The sequence below is a fragment of the Eutrema salsugineum genome, unplaced genomic scaffold (genome assembly GCF_000478725.1).
Source record: "Eutrema salsugineum unplaced genomic scaffold, Eutsalg1_0 scaffold_16, whole genome shotgun sequence".
NCBI classification, from domain to species: Eukaryota; Viridiplantae; Streptophyta; class Magnoliopsida; order Brassicales; family Brassicaceae; genus Eutrema; species Eutrema salsugineum.
The window spans coordinates 1798069-1817452 of NW_006256858.1; the positions used below are offsets into that span (position 1 = coordinate 1798069).

General features: G+C 39.0%; 6 protein-coding genes across 6 annotated transcripts; 4 read left to right on the forward strand and 2 right to left on the reverse strand.

Moving 5' to 3' along the window:
• On the forward strand, window positions 1-3450 carry LOC18020807 (acyl-coenzyme A oxidase 4, peroxisomal). Its single transcript, XM_006403813.2, has 13 exons — window positions 1-184; window positions 629-733; window positions 837-943; window positions 1047-1124; window positions 1208-1331; window positions 1446-1519; window positions 1625-1684; window positions 1798-1907; window positions 2212-2371; window positions 2496-2572; window positions 2673-2844; window positions 2963-3055; window positions 3123-3450. The coding sequence occupies exons 1-13, from the start codon at window positions 157-159 to the stop codon at window positions 3243-3245; spliced, it is 1311 nt and encodes a 436-aa protein (XP_006403876.1). The 5' UTR covers window positions 1-156; the 3' UTR covers window positions 3246-3450.
• A 101-nt stretch (window positions 3451-3551) lies between these two features.
• Window positions 3552-8353, reverse strand: LOC18020808 (phosphoinositide phosphatase SAC8). The gene is made up of 20 exons (XM_024157651.1): window positions 8129-8353; window positions 7866-7940; window positions 7623-7750; window positions 7427-7518; window positions 7243-7300; window positions 7065-7121; window positions 6953-6986; window positions 6721-6801; window positions 6527-6633; window positions 6080-6166; window positions 5923-6000; window positions 5686-5750; window positions 5343-5441; window positions 5084-5183; window positions 4835-4943; window positions 4654-4726; window positions 4340-4433; window positions 4150-4233; window positions 3982-4048; window positions 3552-3901 (listed from the first exon to the last, which is right to left on the reverse strand). The coding sequence occupies exons 1-20, from the start codon at window positions 8277-8279 to the stop codon at window positions 3774-3776; spliced, it is 1767 nt and encodes a 588-aa protein (XP_024013419.1). The 5' UTR covers window positions 8280-8353; the 3' UTR covers window positions 3552-3773.
• A 234-nt stretch (window positions 8354-8587) lies between these two features.
• On the forward strand, window positions 8588-11701 carry LOC18020809 (chlorophyll synthase, chloroplastic). The gene is made up of 14 exons (XM_024157897.1): window positions 8588-8866; window positions 8938-8982; window positions 9066-9151; window positions 9410-9497; window positions 9620-9705; window positions 9795-9881; window positions 9969-10034; window positions 10107-10190; window positions 10295-10356; window positions 10433-10508; window positions 10596-10740; window positions 11101-11177; window positions 11308-11355; window positions 11442-11701. The coding sequence occupies exons 1-14, from the start codon at window positions 8716-8718 to the stop codon at window positions 11502-11504; spliced, it is 1164 nt and encodes a 387-aa protein (XP_024013665.1). The 5' UTR covers window positions 8588-8715; the 3' UTR covers window positions 11505-11701.
• Window positions 11702-11943: 242 nt separating this feature from the next.
• Window positions 11944-13233, reverse strand: LOC18020810 (em-like protein GEA1). Its single transcript, XM_006403816.2, has 2 exons — window positions 13054-13233; window positions 11944-12692 (listed from the first exon to the last, which is right to left on the reverse strand). Exons 1-2 carry the CDS (start codon window positions 13169-13171, stop codon window positions 12172-12174), a joined length of 639 nt encoding a protein of 212 aa, XP_006403879.1. The 5' UTR covers window positions 13172-13233; the 3' UTR covers window positions 11944-12171.
• A 632-nt stretch (window positions 13234-13865) lies between these two features.
• On the forward strand, window positions 13866-16673 carry LOC18020811 (ERBB-3 BINDING PROTEIN 1). The gene is made up of 9 exons (XM_006403817.2): window positions 13866-14095; window positions 14227-14311; window positions 14424-14573; window positions 14684-14837; window positions 15391-15606; window positions 15694-15830; window positions 15916-16007; window positions 16100-16276; window positions 16385-16673. The coding sequence occupies exons 1-9, from the start codon at window positions 14002-14004 to the stop codon at window positions 16459-16461; spliced, it is 1182 nt and encodes a 393-aa protein (XP_006403880.1). The 5' UTR covers window positions 13866-14001; the 3' UTR covers window positions 16462-16673.
• Window positions 16674-17147: 474 nt separating this feature from the next.
• LOC18020812 (cytochrome c-type biogenesis protein CcmE homolog, mitochondrial) lies at window positions 17148-18377 on the forward strand. The gene has a single exon (XM_006403818.2). It carries the CDS (start codon window positions 17308-17310, stop codon window positions 18076-18078), a length of 771 nt encoding a protein of 256 aa, XP_006403881.1. The 5' UTR covers window positions 17148-17307; the 3' UTR covers window positions 18079-18377.
• The last annotated feature ends 1007 nt before the right edge of the window (window positions 18378-19384 follow it).

Below are 19384 nucleotides of genomic sequence, written 5' to 3' on the forward strand. Positions count from 1 at the left end.
TTGAACAAAAACAGACAAAAGATCTTATCTTAAAACAAAAAAATTAAACACGTAACCGGGTCGGGTCTTGCATATTATAATTCATTCTATCTCCTTGTATCGACTTTCGTTCCAACACGAAGAAGCCAAATAAAATTTTCAATTACAATCCTCGCCATGACTGTGCTATCATCTGCAGATCGAGGTTCGTTACCGTCTTCACAGTCTTCATTCCTTTTTCTCATGGTTTGCATGTTTCGTTTTACTCTTCATCTGATTGCAGCTGTTTTTGCTCTCTGGTTTGATCTTCTTTTTTTTTTTTTTTTTTTTAATTAATGTCTTGTTCAATTCTCGAGAAATGGACGAGTTTTACTTTGTTTTTGACGATTTATGTGTCGATCACCGATCAACCAAGTAATATCGTTGGTTCCGTCAATGGAATTGTGTTCTGCACTTCTGCGTGTGAGTTTGGAGATGGCGAATTTTCAGGGGCTTTTGCGATTTCCAATTCGCGAACTGTTTCATTTGCAGATCATGATTGCTGAAACTTATGTAATATACAGTATATAGGAAGTAAAGACGAGATTATCTATGAATTTTGGTTTTTAGAGTTGAGAATTTTGATTATGAATGTGTTTTGGTCTTGCAGAAATCACAGAGAAGAAGGTGAAGAGTTCATATTTTAATTTACCTTCTATGGACATATCTGTAGCATTTCCTCAAGCAACTCCAGCCTCGACATTTCCACCGTGCAGTAAGGATTATTCAATCTATTTGTTTTCTTACCAAACAATACATTTGGATGATTTGTTGTGCTTTGGCCTCATATGTTTTTTCTATACTTGATACTGCTACAGCTTCAGACTATTATCATTTCAATGATCTATTGACTCCGGAGGAACAGGCCGTACGGAAGAGAGTGAGGGAGTGCATGGAGAAAGAAGTTGCCCCGATCATGGCAGAGGTGTTTATCTTCCTGTTCAAGATGTTTATTTTGTTTTGTTTACTAATGATGGTATCATTGTGTTACATTATTGTTCTTTTTTTGGGTGATTTTTACTCCTCAGTACTGGGAAAAGGCAGAATTTCCGTTCCATATCGTTCCAAAGCTTGGGGCTATTGGTGTTGCTGGTGGCTCGATCAAGGTAATTTGCAATGCTTGTCTCTGGTTTCTTTTTTGATTATGTAGATGTTGATTTCAATATTAATTTTTTGTCTGACTTCTTAGGGTTATGGCTGTCCTGGCCTCTCCATCACCGCTAATGCAATTGCAACAGCAGAAATAGCTAGAGTTGATGCAAGCTGTTCGACTTTCATTTTGGTGCATTCTTCTTTGGGCATGCTTACTATTGGTGAGATCTACTAAAAGAAAGCTCTTAGCTTGTTTCGTATTTATTTTCTATTTTTGGTGAGAAACACCGTAGGATATCCATAAGCTTAATTTCTTCTGATTTTGTCAAGAATAGCACTCTGTGGATCAGAAGAACAGAAACAGAAGTATTTGCCTTCTTTGGCGAAATTGAATACTGTGGCTTGTTGGGTGAGTACTTCGATCTTGAACGTAGACTATTTGCATCCCTAAATAAAACTTTGTGTTATGTAAAGCTGATGTTGATACCATTTCGTATATTGAACTTGTATGAAGGCGTTGACAGAGCCTGATAATGGAAGTGATGCAAGTGGTCTACGAACAACAGCCAAAAAGGTGTGGCTGGCTTCTCTCCTTGTTTTCATTTGCTTGTATCCGTTCCTGCTCTACTTCTTCAACAACTGGAGTGTTTCAATCTTTCTACTTGTTTAAATTGTCTACTTCATCAGGTTGAAGGAGGTTGGATAATTGAGGGACAAAAACGTTGGATCGGAAACAGCACCTTTGCAGATCTGTTAATCATCTTTGCTAGGAATACGACAACTAACCAGATCAACGGGTATGTCAGATTCTTGAGTTTCTTAGATCTCTCAGATATTTTGTGTCTTAGGTGTAGATGTCGTGTCTTACGCGAGTGAGGTGGCTCGTAATTTCAACTAACGGTAGATTTTAAAATCCATTTTTTCAAGAATATGGTAAATAGCTTGCTCTACAATTAAGTGTACTGAACAATAAATATTGTATAAACCGTTATCAAGAGCATACTGGACTTATGTGTTATTCTAAATACATGGCTCTTGATATATTTAAGATAGACTATATTTTCTGCTTTGGAAAATTACTGAGCAGCAGCCCTCTTGCAGATACATAGTCAAGAAAGATGCGCCTGGCCTAAAGGCAACAAAGATGGCGAATAAAATAGGCTTACGTATGGTTCAAAATGGAGATATACTACTACAGAATGTATTTGTTCCGGATGAGGATCGGTTACCTGGGGTGAATTCTTTTCAGGATACCAGCAAGGTACTGTGGTGATAATTCCGCATGACCCAAAAATGGTCTTTGGATATTTTAACACAAGCAAAACATTACATTCTCCTCTCGTTGTTGTGATATTAAAGTGGTTGTCTACACTAAACATGAATAGGTCCTTGCTGTTTCACGTGTAATGGTCGCCTGGCAACCAATCGGCATATCAATGGGAATCTACGATATGTGTCACAGGTATTCATTACCATAGAAACAGCCAGACCACAGTAATCATAGTTTTGTGCATTATCTCGTTTCTTACAATAATTCCCCATTTAATGTGTATTGTTCAAAGATACCTGAAGGAGAGGAAACAGTTTGGAGCACCGTTGGCTGCTTTCCAAATAAATCAACAAAAGCTTGTGCAGATGTTGGGTAATGTTCAAGCGATGTTTCTTATGGGTTGGCGCCTCTGCAAGCTATATGAGTCGGGTCAGATGACTCCAGGTCAGGCCAGTTTAGGAAAGGTATAGCAAAAAATCCTTTTTGCTTATTAAAATCTGCATTGTAGTGTAGAATCAAGCATAGCTCAATAGTAAACGTTGACTGAAATCATTTGCATAACCAATTATGTGTTTTCTCTAGGCATGGATTTCATCGAAGGGAAGGGAAACAGCTTCGCTAGGTCGGGAATTACTCGGTGGGAATGGAATTTTAGCTGATTTTCTGGTGGCAAAGGTGAGCTTCGTTGGGTATTAATGAAAAATGGTCAGAGTTAAGTGCTAAAAAAGTAAAATATTTGCAGGCTTTCTGTGACCTTGAACCCATTTATACATACGAAGGGACTTACGATATAAACACCTTAGTGACGGCAAGGGAAGTAACGGGAATCGCGAGTTTCAAACCGGTTTCACGGAGCCGTCTTTAAGGTTAATTAAGGTTTGTGCAGTGTTTGTTGTTGTCTGTTGGTTACTTTAATAATGTAATGTGGGGCAAATAAAATCTATCTCAAAGGGTCGTGCGCAAACTTTGATTGCAATTATGGATTCATGTAACAGGGAATAGAATCATTCCGTAACATTTTATTCAATTCAAAGAAGCAGAAATAATAAGTAAAACGTTTGTTGCATCTCGATTTAAATGTCTTTCTGGGTTTTCTTGGTTCTGTAAAAATATGTTCTGATCCAGTTTATACTAAACTATAACAGAAATTTAGATTGGTTTGAAGAAGAAATCAAAATAATATGAAAAATAAATAATAGTCTGAATAAACATCACTATATGTACATTGTTTAGTTTTTGTAGACTTATTTGATTATTTTTGATATGGCCCTTTTAAGTATTCAAAGCTTGCACACGTAAGTTGAACAAGAAAACACGTGAAAGAGAAGAAAGAGAGAGGTCGTGGGATTTGAGAAGAATGTGGCCAAGGCAGAGAATCTGAATGTAGAAAGAATCAAATGAGATGGCAAAGACGAGGCTTAGAACATAAGTGCCTTCCATTGGCTTTGATCATCGCCACAACTCCTGCAGTCACTCCTGCCCACAACGCCGATGCCAGATACTGCTGCGTGTTTCTTCCCGCTGTGTTTATCACCCAACACACATATCATTTTAACAACTCATTCCTTCAAGTCAAAATATTGAATCAAAAAGCCTTTTACCTTGATGAATTGTGAAAGATGTCACTGTTACACCACCTATCAGCAATGCTGACGCCACCGGCAGAAACTGTATATTCTCACCCAACAAAACAAAACAAGCAAGGAAATAAAAACAAAAATCCAATCAGCATCTAACCAAAGTGTTTCTAGGGGTTAGGAGGAACATACAGACGGTTGTGATCCAATAGGCTGTATTTGTGAAGGGCTGTTTGTGCCAACTGTATAGCGACCACTTATGAGATCCAAAGCATCCTGGAATATGAAAAATCTCGCTTTCATTTCTTTGTTTTCTTTTCCTTCAGTTTCTCATATTTGACCTTATATTAACCTCAACTCTAATTTTGTGAAAGAAACTTGCCTGCCTCACACCATCCTGGAAATTATTCAGATAGTACCTCGACATCGCACTGATGCCATCTTTGATTGCTCCAGACACCGTCTGTTTCCCGTACCTGCACCATAACCCCAGATCATATATTACCAATATGTAACTGTTGTCATCGTCTTTCTTATTGAGTATATTGATCTAAGCCGATGCCTTGAAAATTTCAGAGAAAACTGTGCAATATATCACAAGCATAGTTCAGCTTTATTTCTATAATCACAAATCCTACATATTAACAGTTTTAAAAGCAACATTTTTCAAGATATCTTAGGGGAGACATTTCTCACCTGACGAGGTCGCCCTTAAGAGCATAGGTCCCGGCGTATTGCAAGCTAATCGCGTCCCCTTGCTCGGCCCAAACTATTAGAACAGCAAAAAATGATTACTCTTTTGATGAAGACGGAAGATATTCTTTACAGCTATAAAACTGGAAAGCGCACTGAAAAGTTGGAAGCAATAACCACTTACTTGTTTTGAATTTTGTGTAATCATCCTCGAACATGGATACACACTCTGTGGAATCAAACACTCCGATCCTTTTAAGTTGTAGATTCAGAGATTTTTGGGCCATGTAATTCTTTTCATATGATGCAATGAAAAAAGGTTTCAGAATGCAATCAGACGCAGTTCAATGAAAAAAGGTTTTAGAATACAATCAGAAGAAGTACAATGATGGCTAATGGAAACGAAAAAGAGTAAGAAATGCATTCAACAAACCTGGGTAACATTTGTGCGGTCAAGGCAGTCGATGCAGTTAGATCTGATAACTCCTTTCTGCTCTTCTAGGATGTTCTCGTCTGCGTCTACAAGGAAATATCTGCTCAGCTTGGATTAGTGGCAGCTGAAACAAAATACTATGCACACAGATAGCAGCTACCTAACTTGAACCAAATAAACAACTTCTGACTGCTAACCATATTAACTTAGCATCTAGATCTGAAACGAGCAGAATCAAAACGATAATTTGTCTGCTTACCCTTGCTTTTCAAATTCATCCCCAATCTGTTCATACAGTACCCCCAAGTTGTCGAAGTTTGTAGTTCCACAGATTTGATGGAAGTCAAAGGAGACATATCTGCATAAAAAAAACCTCATTAACTATTAATATCTTTAAATCCAGTTGATGTGTACGATCGAAGAACACTTTGAATAAAGAGAAGGTGAGCGACATCCAAACAAACGAGAAAATGTTTAAGTGTCAGGAAACGGGAAAACTTCACAGTGATTGCTGAAAAATATCCCAAACGAAAACCAAATACATTAAATGATAAAAAACGAAGGATTAAGGTGAATGTGTCAACAAGCAAAAAGAATTTTACCTCACATTTGGAAGCCTATCCATTTCGGTGGCGTATGCTTTGCTTAAGTCACCTTCATCTCCATGCTAATGTAGTAAAATGTGAGAGACTAAGTTACTCAGACAAAAAAGTAAGCAAGTGAATATTGCATAGCAGAAACCGCAATAGAGTTGAAGCTAAGGTGTCATAGATTTCAGAGTGCACATATGTTTTATGCCATGTACTTATGTTATCTGAATGAGGAACGAAGAAATCAACCTGATCTGTTAGGTCAACTGCCATGATTTCTCCATATCTTTGGCAAAGATCATGGAAATGGCGATGCACAACCTTCGGCTAGAGGCAGAAAGTAAACTAGTCAAGGTCGAGGGCAGGACAGCGTATAACAAATCGGCAATAAAATCAGTAAAGTTACCGTCTCTTCATGCTTATTTATCTTAAGTCGTGGCTTATAGCTCAAATCAACAATCTGCTCCCAAAGAAGTGGAATTGAACCTCGAACCTAGCAAGTGAAAGCAAGACCATTACAATCGACAAGAAATGAAGGGAAACCTTAAAAACGGAGCATGGTGCCTTATAAATACTAAGTAGAGGTATGAAGTAACAAAATAATGAAACAGTGGATTTCAAGCATATCCAAAACTTTTAAAGCAGTAACGATTCCGCTGAAATGAGTCACATTGGATATTTTTTTCCGGAGCTATGAAAGAAATCTCACATAAATTTTTTATTTAACAATAAATGTCCACATAATATTGCAGATGACCCAGTACAGTAACAAAAAAAGATCATTTCAACAGGACACCGCACATGAATGAGCAACAAGACACAGCATGTGAATGAGCTCCTAACAGAGGTATACCTGCAATAATGAGAACTTGAAACCATTAATCTCCACTACTTGTTCAGTTTCGACAAAATTAGCAGTGTCTCCCTCAAGATTGGCTCCTCTTCTCCACATACGTGTACCTAGACGCCGTATTCCAACATGACTGTCAAACAGACATGCATTTAACTGAATTTTCCAGCAGCACTAATCACAAAATTAAAACTTACCTAGACGCCGTGTACAGCGCCTGGAAAGTAATGATATGACAGCAGGAGAATTCTTGAGCTTTAGCTCAGCAACTTGGTAGCTTAACCGTTGGTTAATTTTTAAACAAACATGTATATCGTCTGTTAACATGAATATTTGAAAGACACAATCTTACACACACACACACACATATATATATATGTAGTCCAAGAAGAAGCGAAACAGAAGCTTCAGAAGATAAAGAAAGGATATTTCCTTGAAGTAGAGGGATAATAAAACCATCCAGCTGCCACGATAAGAGCAGATTAGATCTGCGAAGTTTGAAATGGAATGAGAAGATTAGAACAAGTGTCAGAAAACTTACTTTGCATTCAATCATTTCCTCCAAAAGATGCCAGTTCCAAACATAACGAGGGTCAGCCTGACATGCAAGAAAAAAACCTTCAGCTTAACTGTAACTCGACGACAACAATGTCGTAACAGAAAAAATGAAATTGCACTGGATCTAAGAAAATAAGATAAGAATCAGATGAATAACCAACCTGCTTCCACATGGGCTTACGCGTCCAACCTTCAGCTAGCTTGCACCTTCTTTGCAAGCTGAAACATTGGATGAATGAATTTGATAAATATCCTTAAAGCTGTGGATATCCTACTTATACAAAGGATCACACACATCTGGAGAACGACACTCTTTACTCAAGATGATCAGATAGTGAAACTTACTTGACTGTTAGATCTGTTCCATACGAAAAATACAATCCTGGGGTTGCCTCAAGTGATTGTAACAGAGTCCTAAAATATGTTTCGTCCTTTTTCTGCACAAGCCACCATTACCAAGTAATGAAAAAGTTCCACAGACAACTTAACGTGATAAAAACTGCTAAAATCGTATATCTGTTACAACTTCACAAAAACTTACTTCTTGAGAAGTAGCAAACTTCAAAGCCTCATTGCAAGGTAGGAACTTCATAGCAGTGGCTCGAAAAATGGGAAAACCGAGGAAAGTCCCAACTTCCTCCCGAGACATTATAACAAGCAAGTATGTTCCTAAAATATGAGACGAAAACCGCAATAAAACTCTCATCTCATATGCAAACACAGTACAGGTTTCATTTAAGCAGAAACCAAAACAAATTAAAAGAAGTATAGGAAATAATTTCACCTGCTAAGAGCCTAATAGTTCCTCCTACGCCATAGATAGTAGAGACTCTGGTAGGATTTCCAGAGGAAGTGTTTTCTGAAGTAGAATAGAAACAGTAACATCAAATACAACAGGCTAAACATGAGAATACAACAGATTTCCTCTACATTTCCTCGTAACCTGTTATAGCTAGTTTCGGGTAATCATCCCTAAAGATGCCAAGTTTTATCTTGAAAGCAAAACAGGAAACGGAGAGAGAGCTGAGGAGAGAAAGAATGATTTACCATCAAGAGATTTGATGTGGCCATCGCGCCGATCGACGGAGAAGCCTTCATGAGGCGATTCGACGGGTTTGACGACGTACTTATCAGGAAACTCCAGAAGCTCAAAAAGATCGTAGAGCTTGAATCTACTTGAAGATGAAGCGATCTCCATCAACACAATACTGCGATTTGAAATAATATTCGAAAAAGAAGATTAAATTTGAAGGATGATGTTTGAGTTTGATATTATTGTTCAAGAACGAGATCAGAGAAAAGAATGTCAAAGATTGTTCTATTATTTTCCCTTCGAAGTTGACTGTTGCCACGTGTGTGTCGTCGGTGCTAATGGGCTTTCCCTTAAACGCATGGGCCTCGAACAAAATATCTGTTGTTAATTCAATTTGAAAAATTAAATTGTGATTGTGCAAGAGATTTGTGCCACGTAGTAGCATGGCAATGGAGGCCGCCAAAAATGTGACGTGGACTCTTATCGCCGGTAACTTACAGCCACAGCTTTCCCGAAACAGCTAACTGCCCAAAAAAAAAGCTCACACCACTCCATCTCCGGCTTGCTGCCACCACCAGAGACGATTCTCTCCGCCGCTTCTATGACTTCGATTCTCAACACCGTCTCCTCCATCCTTACCTCTAGAGTTTCCTCCGTCGATCGAGTCGGAGTTCTCTCTCTCCGGAACCCGGATTCCGTCGAGTTCACTCGTCGGCGTCCCGTTTGGTCGACGTTGGACTTCGAATCGTCTGGTACATTCCATTAATTTAGTCGGATTCTGATCGCATTCTTCGACTTTTCGCTGATTTTGCTATGTTCGTAGGGCGGAGATTGGTTGTGCGTGCGGCGGAGACTGATACGGATAAAGGTTTTTTGAACTTTCATTTTTTTTTTGTAAGTCTTTCGTTAGATTTGAAGCTTACTTAACTAGGGTTTGAATCTCCACGGCAGTTGAATCTCAGGTACCGGACAGGGCACCAGCCGGAGGTTCGAGCATTAACCAGCTTTTGGGTATCAAAGGAGCAGCTCAAGAGACTGTAACTTTCTTCATCTTCTCGGACATTTTTGAATTTTTGTCCAGTGCATGTGAAATTCAGAAATTGATGTATCACAATTAAAAGGAATGAGAACAAAATCCATCATGTGTTGTGTGCATAATGACATAGTTTAGGTGTTTCTCTCATCATTGCATATGTATGTACTCACGTTTTAGTAAACAATTATGACAAAAAATGCTGCATATTTAATTAGCTAGCTAAAAAGAGTTAGATGTTCACTTATATTTCTGTGTTCAGAATAAATGGAAGATTCGTCTTCAGCTAACAAAACCAGTCACCTGGCCCCCATTGGTGTGGGGAGTGGTCTGTGGTGCTGCTGCTTCAGGTAACATTTGAACCTCTTTACAATCTTCTTGACGTCTTCGCTAAATTGTTTTCTCTGGAATCCCATGACTAAGTCTTTGGTTGCTCAAAATACATTTCCTTTAAAATTGTTTCTTTTGGCAGGAAACTTCCACTGGACCCCAGAGGATGTTGCTAAGTCGATTCTTTGCATGATGATGTCTGGCCCATGTCTTACTGGCTACACACAGGTCTGATTTCGCTGAACAAAAACCTGGAGTTTTTCTTTGAAGTATTGCATTTTCTTAGTGCTACATAACTTAGACGTATCGGTTCCCAGACAATCAACGACTGGTATGATCGAGATATTGATGCAATTAATGAGCCATATCGCCCAATTCCATCTGGAGCAATATCAGAGCAAGAGGTACTGATACGGAACATTTTTAGCTTATAACCGTAAGTTTGTTTGATTAATGATTTCTCCTCCTTGTTTGCAACTCCTTAAATGCAGGTTATTACACAAGTCTGGGTGCTATTGCTAGGAGGTCTTGGAATTGCTGGAACCTTAGATGTGTGGGTAAGTTTTCGGTTTTGATGTAACTATTACGGATAAACGGCACATCACATTTACTCAACCCTCCCTTTTCAGGCAGGGCATACCACTCCCACTTTGTTCTATCTTGCTTTGGGAGGATCCTTGTTGTCTTATATATACTCTGCTCCACCTCTTAAGGTAAGTTCTATACCGAATTTCCACTGCTGCAGTGACTAAACATTCTGCGTCGTCTTCGCGATGGAGTTTAGAACTTATCAATACATGAACGAATCTCTTTGCAGCTAAAGCAAAACGGATGGGTTGGAAATTTTGCACTTGGAGCAAGCTATATCAGTTTGCCTTGGTAAGATATTTCGTGCATCAATACATAGCGTGTTCTTATCTCATTGATTTGTTATTTTTGTTCACTTGATTGATAGGTGGGCTGGGCAAGCATTGTTTGGCACTCTTACACCAGACGTTGTTGTTCTAACACTCTTGTACAGCATAGCTGGGGTACTCTTTTTGCAAACTTTTATGACGCTTTTTCTTTGTTATCTCTGATAGTCTAATTTTGCTTCATCTACCTGTGTAATATTGTAGTTGGGAATAGCCATTGTTAATGACTTCAAAAGTGTTGAAGGAGACAGAGCAATGGGACTTCAGTCTCTCCCAGTAGCTTTTGGCACTGAAGCTGCAAAATGGATATGCGTTGGTGCTATTGACATTACTCAGCTCTCTGTTGCCGGTATGTAATAGAGTTTTGTGCAGCTGCGGCTTCTATTTCTTCTGCTTGATCTTATCAATTATCACCACCTGTTCAAAAACACAAAGCAATGAAACTAAATGCCTTGGTTTTTTGCGGGTCACAAGCTTTAGAAAAATGAGCTAATGAAGAGGCATTTTTTTTATGTTTTGTTTGTGTGTCTGGTGGATTTTCATATGGCTATTAACATCTATTTTACGTACCAACTGTCTTTTTGTTTTTTGGGAAATTCCTCCTTCATAGATTTGATTGCTCCAACTGTAGTAAAATAGATGCTAATAAGCTAAGCTTAAGAGACACACTATCTTTGCGCATCACTAGTAAATGTTTATTTGATTGCAGGATATCTATTAGCATCTGGCAAACCTTATTATGCGTTGGCGTTGCTTGCTTTGATTATTCCGCAGATTGTGTTCCAGGTAAAGATGTATAACAGTGTCGTCTTCAAATTCACTACACTCTTGTCACTCGTCTGATTATTAACACTCTTTTTTTTGGTTCGGTTTAAACGTCACTCGTCTGATTATTACACTCTTCTTCAAACTGCAGTTTAAGTACTTTCTCAAGGACCCTGTCAAATACGACGTCAAGTACCAGGTAAGTCATCTGAAAAAAATGTAGAGCTCGTCTTGCCAATTGGAGGCTAAGTACTAACAAGTTTGAAATTCACTGCTTGATTACAGGCAAGCGCACAGCCATTCTTGGTGCTAGGCATATTCGTGACGGCATTAGCGTCAAGTCACTGAACGAGCGTATTTGAATGGAGTTTTGGCGAGAGCAAATATCCTATTGCGAGCCATAAATGTGGTGGCTTCGACTAGTCTCAGATATTGTAAAATGTATGTACCAGTACAGAAACAATCCTTGTTGTAACCACTTACCCGAATCGGGTGAAGTTGTAATCGCAGTGTACCAATAAGGTCAGAAATGCGTTTCTTATGCCCCTTCGGGACTTATGTTAATTAGTCCGTATATTTTCAATACTTTTGTCTTGATTCTACAAATCAATTTTATTCAAGACAAATACAAAGTTCTATCATCTGTATTGGTGCGTATTTTCTACTGATTTTACCAAGCACAACTTGCATGTAATCTAAACATTGCAGGACTCTCGGTCATGTTAAGACAAGTTATACTGTCACACTGGTAGTAAGTAGACACTAGAGTAAAACCGCATATCAGAACCATAACCGGATATACCATTTTGATTGCACCCTCACCAAAAACTCAAAAAACTTCCAGAGCGGTACAACCCTACCGTTAGTACAAGCTTAGCGTAGTTATATCACACACATGAAAATTAAACTAGACATTAAACCTAATTAGTAAGACACACGCTGCAACTCACAAAACCTAGAGGTTACTTATTCAGATTATCGTACAGGATGTTGCAGCGGACTTTACTAGCTACTATCACTTGTTGGTGAACTTAGACTCATCGATCTCAATCCCTTTCTCCTCCGCACGCTCTCCACCAGATTTGTCCTTCGTAGTGAGTCCTCCTAAACGTCCCATCTCCTTATAACCCTCGGTTCCTAGCTGCTCCTTCCTCGCCTCTCCTCCCTTGTGACCCATCTCCTTATAACCCTCGGTCCCTAGTTGCTCTTTCCTCGCCTCTCCTCCCTTGTGTCCCATTTCCTTGTAACCCTCGGTCCCTAGCTGCTCCTTCCTCGCCTCGCCTCCCTTGTGTCCCATTTCCTTGTAACCCTCGGTCCCTAGCTGCTCCTTTCTCGCCTCTCCTCCCTTGTGACCCATTTCCTGATAACCCTCGTGCCCAAGCTGCTCCTTCCTCGCCTCTCCTCCCTTGTGACCCATCTCCTGGTACCCTTCATGCCCAAGTTGCTCTTTCCTCGTCTCTCCTCCCTTGTGACCCATCTCCTGGTACCCTTCATGCCCAAGCTGCTCTTTCCTCGTCTGCCCTCCCTTGCTCCTTCCTGAGCAATGTATACATAATTTCATGTAAGCATGAAGGCTAGTTTATATTCAAGTAAAACTAAAATCATCTTATATTAAGATATATTAGTGTTTTAATGTGTCGATCTCGTTAGCCTAGAAAGTAAGATTAAAAGTGCATATACATAAATCATCTTATATTAGATATACTAGTGTTTTAATGAGTCTAACTCGTTAGACTAAAAAGTATGATTAAAAGTGCATATGCAAATTTTCATAAAAGCATGGAGATTAGAGTAAACATTTTTTTTTTAAGTAATGTTCATAGTTTACTTTTATAGTAAGATATTAAGAGTGAATTGGTTATATGATATTAAAAAGATTAGCAAAGTTGTGATTGACCTTCAGCGAGATGCTCTTGAGCTTCAACGCTTTTGCCGCCAGTGCCACCTGGCACGACCGTCTCTCCTTGCCTGGCCATCTCATCAAGCTCTTCGCGGCTTTGTTGCTTTGATGCCATTTTGCCCAAAAAAAAAACGACTTAATTAAGGATTTTTTAAAAAGCTCTTGCTTGGTTATATGCTCCGACAAAGATACGGACGACGCAATATTCCTATAAATAGAAACTGATGGGTTCCATTAGAAAACAAAAGGAGAAGAAAAGTAAGGTGCTACATGGACAAGGCGACGCGGCGAGACCAGAGAGTGTTGGCCGTGGGGAGATGACACGTTGATGCTTACTCAGTCAACTTGCTACAGTTATTAACGACCTGCTTGACACGACTACAAAGTTTAGCTTTAATCCATTTTCTGTTTCTCCAAGAACCCAAGAAGTTATTATCAACAAATTGGGATTTTTTTCTTTTAATATAAATTTAACGTAGTTGGATTCGGTATCTCTACTATCTAACATTTTCTATCTATTTAAAACTCCTTGATTCTTGACAAAAAAAAAAAAAAAACTCCTTGATTCTGCTCATTTAAAAGAAAAAATCATTTTACCCATATTAATTTTTTTTTTCCCCAAAGTTAGAATTTATCCAATAAATATGATAATCATGGGCCGGTTTACGCACATGTTTTGTCGGGACAATCTTAAAACTGTCTTCATTCGGCCCATGTTGGATTAAAAGTAGAACGCGTGGCTGCAATTGGAAACGTAAAAACAAAAAGATGAATTTATCTGAAACGGTGTCGTCAAACTAGGACACAAGCGAAAACCCTAGTGCCTTTATTTGAGCCAACTTCATTTGCATTTCTCACCATTGTTCCCCAATCGCTCCTCCCTTAGCCATTTCTTAAACCCTAAATACTTCGCTGCGAGTATCCGATCTTTGTGAGTTTTCAGATATGAGTTCGGACGATGAGAGAGACGAGAAGGAGCTAGATCTTACCTCGTCTGAAGTCGTCACCAAGTACAAGAGCGCCGCTGAAATCGTTAACAGTAATGCCCTCTTTGATCTCCTCCAAAAAATTTCATTTCCGATTTGGATTAGATTTCTTATGGTGTGGCCTTATCGATTTTGTTTTCTTTGATGTTCTGTGTATTTATTTATTTTTGGGTTGGAATTGCAGAGGCGTTGCAGGTTGTCCTGGCTGAATGCAAGCCAAAAACTAAGATTGTCGATATCTGCGAGAAAGGAGATGCTTTCATCAAAGAGTGAGTATATTTTTACTCGTTTTCAATTCTGTTTTCGTGTTCTTAATATCCTGCTAAAAGATTTCATTACTCACATGTTTCGTTTTCTTCTGTTTTTTTTTTCTGTATGAAGGCAAACAGGGAGCATGTACAAGAATGCTAAGAAGAAGATTGAACGAGGTGTCGCTTTTCCAACATGCATTTCTGTGAACAACACCGTAGGCCATTTCTCACCGCTTGCTAGTGATGAGTCAGTTTTGGAAGAAGGTGATATGGTGAAAATGTAAGTCGTATTGAAGAAATGGCTTTGTGTTTGTCTGTATGATATTTAGATGTGTCTGCGTGAGTTACTTGTTTTTATAACTGATGCTGTTTTGGCCTTCTCCATATCAGTGATATGGGATGCCATATTGATGGTTTCATTGCCCTTGTTGGCCACACACATGTTCTCCAAGAAGGACCGATTAGTGGACGCAAAGCTGATGTTATTGCTGCTGCAAATACAGCCGCTGAAGTTGCTTTGAGGCTTGTACGTCCTGGGAAGAAGGTAACCAGTTATTTATATGGTGCTACTCTTACATGAAAGTTGAAATTATTGGCTGCTGGCTTTGTATTCGGTTATTGAATTATATAGATAAGGTTTTGCAAAACCCAAATGATGAACACTTATTATTGGCTATGGATTATTATCCACATGATGCTTTTATGTCATAGTTACTCTGATGGGAACTTTTGATAATTACAATTTTTAGTAGGTTCCACTGTAGACTACTGTTAGTGTAGACTACTGTTAGTGGTCGCTACTTTTCCGAAAAGATTTTTTTTGTTTTTGTTTTCCTTCCCTTTTCCCTCGTATGTTAAGTTAAGAAGATATTGGTTCGCTGATTCTGGACAAGTTTCTCATTTGTGTTTCCCCCAAGGATGAATATTCTCTAAGAATGCTATGGATTCACATCCAAATGAGGCTCTTATGTCATAGTTACTCTGATATGGGGATGATATATTAACAAAATTTATTGCTATGAGTTGGTAGTCTCCTGTTTAACCCTACACCATATTGCAATAAAGACAATTGAATATCTGTTTTCTTCTGGTGGCAGAACAATGCTGTCACTGAAGCTATTCAGAAGGTGGCTGAAGCTTATGACTGCAAAATTGTTGAAGGGGTTCTTTCCCACCAGATGAAACAAATGGTGATAGATGGAAGCAAGGCTGTCCTAAGTGTATCCAGTCCAGATTCTAAGGTTGATGATGTGGAATTTGAAGAGAATGAAGTCTATGCAATAGATATCGTGGCAAGCACTGGTGATGGCAAGGTAAATTGCCTTTTGTTGAACTCATGTTGATGACCATTAGCGATGCTTCTTTTATTGCCAGAGTTCTCACAATCTTCTAATTTGCAGCCGAAGCTATTAGATGAGAAGCAAACAACTATTTACAGGAAAGATGAGCTTGTTAACTATCAGTTAAAGATGAAGGCCTCCAGATTCATAATCAGCGAGATTAAAGAAAACTTCCCCCATATGCCATTCACTGCAAGGTGTCTTTTGTACCTTGAGCATTTATATATATTCTTAAAATATTATCTCACTTACTAACACTGCCTGAGAATACGATCAATTTAGGTCATTGGAGGAGAAAAGGGCACGTCTTGGACTTGTGGAGTGTTTGAACCATGGTCTTTTGCAACCATATCCTGTTCTTTACGAGAAGCCTGGTAAGGACGATGAAGATTCTTTGATACATAAACCTCTATTTGATAAATCTTAACACTGGGACTCATTTTATTATAAATTTTTTTTCCAACAGGGGATTTTGTGGCCCAGATTAAATTCACAGTTTTGCTGATGCCAAATGGATCGGATAGGATCACCTCACATTCGCTTCAGGAGCTTCAACCTACGAAGACCATTGAGGACCCTGAGATCAAAGGTTGGTTATCCTTGGGTTTCAAAAAGAAGAAGGGTGGTGGAAAGAAGAAGAAAGGTATGATGTTATAAAAATAAATTTGCAGACATTTACCTCAAAATGCAAATCCACAGTGTTGGTGTTGAGGAAAAAGTAACATGATGGGATTATGAATGTTTATTGCAGCCAAGAAGGCAGGAGAGACAGGGGAGGCCTCAACGGAGGCTGAGCCAATGGAAGCAAGTAGCAATGCTCAAGAATGAGGAGGAGATCTTCTCTTTGTTTATTTTAAAGAATTTTTGGAACTTTGAGGTACCTTTTTCTTTGTATGTTCGGGTTTCAGAGAGTTTCTTCTTAGAAAAAAGAACAAGTAAAAGTTACTTATCAACTTGTGTTTTTGTTGTTGCACAAACCCTTTTCTGGAATGTTCATTCGCATTGACCTGCTCGACTTAAATCCGAAACATATTTTCTCAGATAGGAATAAAAGATATCTAGTCTTTCAAATATAGATTTTTGTAGCTACAACAGCATAACGTTCAAGCCAATATCTTGAATGCATTTCGGTTTACATGACCAACCAAATCACTAAGCTATAAGTAATCTGAGTGATACATTATAACTTATACCTGGTCCAATGTGCGGAAAGAAAATTCTCAGAAGCGCTGTAAAAGGATGATGACATTCGAAATTTATATCAAATAGTGGTGAAAAATATGATATTAAGACAACACAAAAAGCCATTTATGTACAATGTGGCCATTGCAATGCATGGAGAACGTGACAATGAGAATGAATGAATACTCTTAAGAGACAGATATAAATGTTCCGGGGAGATGTTCATGGAGGGAAGGTCTCTTATTGGCGCTCATACAAAAAAAAACATGTCGTGGGAAGTGTATTAAACCCTCTAAACCATAAAGAGGTTCTTGACATGGTCCATAGTTTCAGTGGGCGGCTTGTGGCTTCCTTCTCCTTTTTCCCATTTTTGTTGTTTTCCTCAATCCAAAGGAGAAAACCCCATAAACCTCTCTCACTTTCTCGGAATTCGATTTCCTACGAGAAAATATCTCGAGGGGAAAAACTATCGTGCTCTGGAAAATCCAGGAAATGGCGGCTAGGTTCATGTTCCGTCGGAGTTCTCAGATCCTGCGATCTATTCAAAGGCATCCTCAAATCCAATCGTCATCCTTCGAATCTCCGACGCCGATTCTTTATTCGTTGACCACCGCCTCATCAGATCTGTCGCGATTATCGTCCTTCACCTTCCTCCGATCCCTCTCAATCGCTCGCCGCGGCCCCACGCGGCCCAAGAAGGTCGACATCGGAGCCAGAGCTCGTCAGATGCAGAATCGCCGCTTATGGACCTACGCCTTAACCTTCAGCTGCATCGCAGGCTTCGTGGTTATCGTCCTCAATCAGTTCCAGGACCAGCTTGTCTTCTACCTTACGCCATCGGACGCTATGGAGAAATTCGCAGAGAATCCAACGAAGAACAAGTTTAGGCTCGGAGGTCTGGTTCTAGAAGGCAGCGTCGCGCAGCCTGCGGCGTCTCAGGAGATGGAGTTCGTGATTACCGATTTGATCACTGATATTCTAGTCAGGTACAAGGGATCTTTGCCGGATCTGTTCAGGGAAGGTCATTCCGTTGTGGTTGAAGGATTCATCAAGCCGTTAACTGATGAAGTGAAGAAGGAGGTTTCCACGAAACCAGTTTCTCAGAAAGCGAGGAATCTCGATTGCTTCTTCTCGGCGACGGAAGTTTTGGCGAAGCACGACGAGAAGTATATGCCACAGGAGGTTGCGGCGGCGATTGAGAAGAATAAGAAGATAATCGAAGCTAATCAGGCGACTGAACAAGCGGCTAAATTGGCTTCTTAGATGGTATATTTTTCATTCTTTTCAGCTACTCAAGAGTTTTCCAAGTTGGAGCATTTGGTGGGTATTGTTCATCTTATTAATATACATTTGATTTATAGTTCCCGGAAAGAGTAGGAAGATGTGTTTCATTCCTGTAAAACAGAGATTTGATTTCCACTCTTTTTGAGAATTAGGAAGAAGAAACTGGATACACTATACATTAGCCTTTGTCTGATCCCACAAGGCTAAGCTAGACTATTTTCTTGTTATGTTGATCAAATAAAGTGAACACTTTTACGAGGGATCAAATCAATTTTGCTGCTTGGTTCCTGTGTATTTGGATTTTGTTTGATGTTGTTTCTGCACATTATATCTAGTGAAGCTAGAGCATCAGACTGACCAAGTTTTGGGTCAAGAACAAGAAAAATAGTAGATGCATATGTGAGCTTATTCTTATTATTACTAGGAAGTAGGTACTATTGACAAGAGAGTTGAAAACATAAATCCTTTTCCAGAGTTTCTTCTTGTTTTGTCGTTCTGGATGTTTCAAGATCTTATATCTATGGTCGAGGTTGTTGACAATCTCAACGATGGTTAGGCATTTCCTTTTTATGTATCTTATGCTCCAACTAGGCAATTCCGGCTCTAAAGATTTCAAGTTTGTATTTTTGAGTCGTTCGGTGCCTAAAACTGCATTTTTAGAGTTTTTAGCCTTGGAATCATGGCATTGGCCTCTGCATTGGCACTTCACTTGGGAACTGTACTTGATCACCAACTACTATGCATCAGTCTCTCTCAGTGCTTGACAAATGTTTCTTGTGCGAAATAACTATCAAGTAGGGAATGAAACCATTACTGTTTTTCTCGCTGCCGTTTCCTATTTCTATAACTTCCAGAGACTTAGTCAGATCTTTCGACTGCTATTGTGTGCTTGGTCCATCTTGAATATGGGACAAACCACGCACTACGCTACTTGCTGCTCTGTTACTAACTTTCTATAAAACCAAATTCACCGACCGGAAACCATATTAATAAGCATATCAGCTATCATCATATGGTTTCAAAAATTTTGTTGAATGAATATTATGGAATCATCATATATTCATATGTATAATACAAGAAAGGAGAGCTTAGTATACATTATCGTCTCTTTACTCTTCTTAAAGAAAATAAATCGGTTTTATCATTATTTAAAAAAAAAAAAATCAAGTCCTATACACATGTTCATATATGGTCATAGCTACACAAATGCATATTTTTGTAGAGCCAAATATAAAAACGTAAACCAGTTTTAAGATATTTTGTTATATATTCGTCGTTTTGTTCT